We start from the raw sequence: 4,883 nt of genomic DNA on the forward strand, positions 1-4,883 counted from the left end.
CAGGAGGCGGAGGTTGCGGTGAGCCGAGATCGCGCCATTGCACTCCAGTCTGGGTAACAGGAGCAAAACTCCGTCTCAAAAAAAAAATTAAAAACTAGTTTGAACAACCTGAGTTTGTAACCAATAATTACATGGGGCAATGATTTATACTGTGTTCATTTAACAAAAGTGATTTAGGAATCCAGGCCTTCTCACCCTTAAGAACATTACTTTGTTTAATTGAAAAACACCCCCAAATGAGAATTTGTTCTGAAGATACAAATAGTACTCATTTACTAATTGTATCCAACCTGTTGACGATTGCAATGTTTGGTGCAAGTTGTGTGGTAACTGAAGAGTAAACAGAGGTGACTGGATGCTATTTCTGAAGAAGTCTTCTGTTGCTTTAGACTGCAAAACCTTGGTTTCCCAAAGCTTCAGAGAAAAAAAAAAAAAAAGTTTGCTTTAAAAAGATATACATAATTATTTTTTTAAGTTTTTAAAAAATTAACTTATCATCCTGATGATACAATGAATAAAGAATTAAACTATAATTTGAGAGATCAGAACTACATCAATTTTGTGCACTGAAAAAACAACAGACAGGAAGAAAATGTTGTATTGGCTACAAACCTGCTTCAAGTCTTTTAAAACTTGTTCCTCTATACCTTCTTCAGCAAATAGATTCCGAACTCCTTCAATCACATCTTCAATTACAGATCTGTAGAGCTGAGGCTATATAAAGGAAATTGTTAAAGTTTTGTTTTGTTTTGTTTAGATGGCATCACGGTCTGTCGCCCAGGCTTAAATGCAGTGGCATGATCTCTGCTCACTGTAACCTCCACCTCCCAGTTTCAAGCAATTCTCCTGCCTCAGCCTCCTAAGTAGCTGGAATTACAGGCACACGCCACCATGCCCAGCAAATTTTTGTATTTTTAGTAGGGACAGGATTTCACCATGTTGATCAAGCTGGTCTCAAACTCCTGACCATGTGATCCACCCACCTTAGCTTCCCAAAGTGCTAGGATTACAAGCATGAGCCACTGCACCCCACCTGTTAAAAGTTTTAACTTCTCAAGTTTGAACACATTTAGCCTCAAAAGATATGCAGTATGCCTACTAGTCTTGTAAAGTCATCATAAAAACTTTTACTAAGTACATTCCTATTCCCAATATAGTCTTAGCTTTCCATAAACTGTGTTGGCTTCGGACCCATAATCTCAGCCTGAATCTAGAAGACTGAATTACAGGAACACAACAACATACGAGCTAATAATCTCAAAGATGTATGGTTATTTGCCTTTTGTATCAGTATTTAACAACCTCAACTCCTTTTAAAAACAGAAATTAATGCAAGGCAGCTGGAAATAGGCCTTCTGTTTTCAATTTACGTTTTTATCAAAGTGGCCAAAGGAGATTTTTTAGGGTTCACTATATTATTTCCACAAATGTAAATAAACTCCAAGCCAGAAGACTGGGGTAAGCACTTAAAATGGAGCAATCAAAGCGCATCTCGCTTCCAAAATACACTCAGTCCAAAAAATACATATTCTGGACCATTGTCAAATACAACTGCTCCAAAATGGACTTCCTAACAGAACCTAAGAAGGGCACAAACGAACCTTACCCCTCCACCGTGCATACTGAAGAAACTAAATAACTTCCTAAAATTCCTCCTAGTCAAACATGCCATGACAACAAAATTAAGCAGACTTCTACCCAGATTAAACACTAGTTATAGCAACAAAAAAAGGGGTATGTGAAAACACTCAGCCCTTCAAATCTATATAAACTATGCCCCCAGGCCAAAACGGCAATGCTATGTGCTGACAATACTGACCTAGTGGAAGTTCCACGGGCAAGAAACAGAAAAGCAAGAATTTAGTTGAGTTGCTTTTATTTCAAATTGCTTAATCAAGCCAAAATGAAAATGAAAATTGTGAAACTCTAGGATTGCCTTTTCATACTACCCAATAAATAAATACTCTTAAATGCTCTTGCTCATGCCATGAGTAGCTATGCTTTTTTTTTTTTTTTTTTTTTTTTGAGACGAGTCTTGCTCTGTCACCACGCTGGAGTGCAGGGGTATAATCTGTGCTCACTCCAACATCTGCCTCCTGGGTTCAAGTGATTCACCTGTCTCAGCCTCTGGAGTAGCTGGGACTAAAGGCGCATGCCACCTTATCCAGCTAATTTTTTGTATTTTTAGTAGAGATGGGGTTTCATCATGTTGGTCGGGCTGGTTTTGAATTCCTAGACTCAAGTAATCTGCCCACCTCAGCCTCCCAAAGTGCTGGGATTGCAGGCGTAAGCCACCGTCCCGGGACCACAAAAGCAGCTATGCTTTAAACTAACCCTTCGAAAGACCCAGGGTAAGCCTATATGAATAGGCCAATCAGTAACATTTTAATAATGTTATTCACAAGCACATGTACTAAGACTCAATGCCCCTAAATTAGTTGCTTCTTCTAAAACAGTTTATCCTGATAAAGGCATACTAAATTGATGCATCAGTGGTAGTCCCAGCTAGTGTGATCACACTTAACATTGAAGGAAAAAACTCCTAAAGCTGAAAACATCTTTACACAGCAGTGGTCAAGAAGTACCCATTAGAACACAATTTTTCAAAAATCAAAATAGATACTGAACATATTTTCTCTTCTAGGACCACAGACTTTGTATTGCTTTTCCTGGTACCTTTATTAAAACCATATCTAGTCCATCTCAACTCCTCTATTTAAAACACAGACACTCCTTCATAGAATTCACAATCAGGTAAATTGGCATACCCAGTAAGCTTATATTCAGGCAGAGTATACGTATTTTATGTATCTTAAAACACGCCATCATAAAACAGATATAATTAAAGTAGCACGTCTCTAAAAATGGAGCTTTTATACTGCATATAAAATACCCGGAACCCCATAAAATTACACAGGTCTGGACAAGCACATTGCCTTTCACAAAATGTGAAGTCTGTTGAGATGAATTGCTACTAAAGATGAATCCTCTATTTGTATTCTTTGATTCAGGTTTTTAAGACTGATAGTCTCATAAGTGCCATTGGGACTATAAATTCTCACTGTGCAAATTAAGTGTCCGTTAGGGGTAGGAGGACAATGTATGTAGGTCGTACACGTAAGCATTCAGATGTTAAAGGACGACGAAATGGGCGGGTAGGGGAAGACACTAAAATCATGCGGGGAGGTAACTAACGTAAGGTATCACATTGTAATTTCAAGCAGTAAATAATACAGCTTGGAATTAATACTGTCCACAGTAAAATTAATACAACCGAACTTGGGGTTTTACTAACATCTAGGAAACCAGCAAGGTTGAGGGTGAGTTCCACCTCTAAACACCCAACTAGATAGCCTCAGTTTGGGTGAAAAGAGAAAAAGGACACTTTTTCTTCCAGCGGGGCTGGCCCAACTTCCTGCTGAATTACCGGCCCTCATCTATTTCCTCCAACACGGAGGTGAGGCAGAGCCTCAGCCCCCAAGGAAGAGGGTTTATGACAGTCTGTAAAGTGTCAGGGGAAACAAAAGGGTGTGCAGGGTACACAAAGCCTGAGGCCCTCCTTACCACCGGGTTGAGGCAGGCCATAACAGCACCTCCACACCTGGTCCTTTGCGCCTGCGCAGAGGGAGACAGTGGGCACGTTTTGAACGATGCACACGTCACGTGCGCAACCGCGGAGGACGCCGGGGGCGTGGCCGGGCAGGAGAGAAAAGTTAGTGGATGGAGTGGGCTCAACTGGAGGCGGGGGCCAAGGCGAAGAGGCAGTCGGCCTGTGTGAGCAAAGAGACCAGCTAAAACAGATGGTTAGGTTGGATCTAGCCAGCTTTGGGCCGTCCACAGGTTATTTCCTCGATCTGTGAAAGATGAAGAAAATCGAGGAGGGGCAATGCAGGGGTTGATTTCAGTCTAACTTCAGCTTTGAAGAAGATGGGGAAGAAAGGAAGGGAGACTAGTGGTATCTGTCCTCTGCATTTACCAATTTTCATTCCTCCCACTACACCCCACTCACAGCTGAACTCCATTTTTTGTTGTATAAAAATATAACAAGAGCCAAATTTTTCTAAGACTTGTCAGCGTGGTGCTGCAGCATCAGCAGCATCTGGGAACTTGTTAAATATGCAAATGATGGGTCCCACCCCAGCCCTCCTGAATCTGACTGGAGGATGGGGCCTAGCATTCTGTAAATTTAACATGCTCTCCAGGTGATTCTGATGAGTGCTGAAATGAGACCGTCTGACCTAAGACAAAGAGTCTCAATATTGGGTGCACATTAAAATCACCTGGGGAGCTTAAAAAAAGTTTAGTGCCTGAATCCCACTTGGCAGAATCTGATTCTAATATACAGCCAAGGTGGTAAACAACTGCTAAAATAAAGTCAGCAGCCCATACCTTCCTGTCTCCTTTTCTTCCTCGGGCAGAAATCATCAGCTCTTTACCTGCAATAATTCTCTCACCTAAAGGGCAGGGCATCTTGGGGCATAGCTTACTTAGCTAAGGCTGAGGGAAGATGTAAGCACAGATAATCTGGAAGGAAGACGTCACCATCTGTAGCCACAACTCTACCTTTTTTTTTTTTTTTTTTTTTTTTTTGGAGGCAGGGTCTCACACTGTGTTGCCCAGGCTGGAATGCAGTAGCATGATCACAGCTCGCTGCAGCCTCTGCCTCCAGGGCTCAAGCAACCCACCCACCTCAGCCTCCAAGCCCAGGGGGGTGGGTGGGTGGGTGTGTGTGTGTGTGTGTGTGTGTGTGTGTGTGTGTTGTAGAGATAGGGTTTCACCATGTTGCCCAGGCTGGTCTCAAGTGATCCACCAGCCTCAGCTCCCCAAAGTGCTGGAATTACAGGCATGGCTCACCGCACTTGTCCAAAACTCTGCCTTTTTTT

General features: G+C 41.9%; 1 protein-coding gene across 2 annotated transcripts in view; it reads right to left on the reverse strand.

Annotated features, from left to right (window-relative positions):
• GTF2A1L (general transcription factor IIA subunit 1 like) overlaps positions 1-3,639 on the reverse strand; it is a 73,829-nt gene extending 70,190 nt beyond the window's left edge. Inside the window, exons 1-3 of one of the 2 annotated variants that reach the window (XM_017548518.2) lie at positions 3,565-3,615; positions 613-714; positions 291-414 (exon numbers count right to left, since the gene is read on the reverse strand). In XM_017548518.2, coding sequence (XP_017404007.1) covers positions 291-414; positions 613-714; positions 3,565-3,585 — 247 coding nt within the window. In that variant the 5' untranslated portion in view covers positions 3,586-3,615. Of the gene's footprint in view, positions 1-290; positions 415-612; positions 715-3,564 lie in introns of both variants that reach the window. The other variant, XM_037745722.1, reaches the window with a different exon arrangement.
• Between the last annotated feature and the right edge of the window lie 1,244 nt (positions 3,640-4,883).

Source organism: Cebus imitator, unplaced genomic scaffold (assembly GCF_001604975.1).
Source record: "Cebus imitator isolate Cc_AM_T3 unplaced genomic scaffold, Cebus_imitator-1.0 Scaffold209, whole genome shotgun sequence".
NCBI classification, from domain to species: domain Eukaryota; kingdom Metazoa; phylum Chordata; class Mammalia; order Primates; family Cebidae; genus Cebus; species Cebus imitator.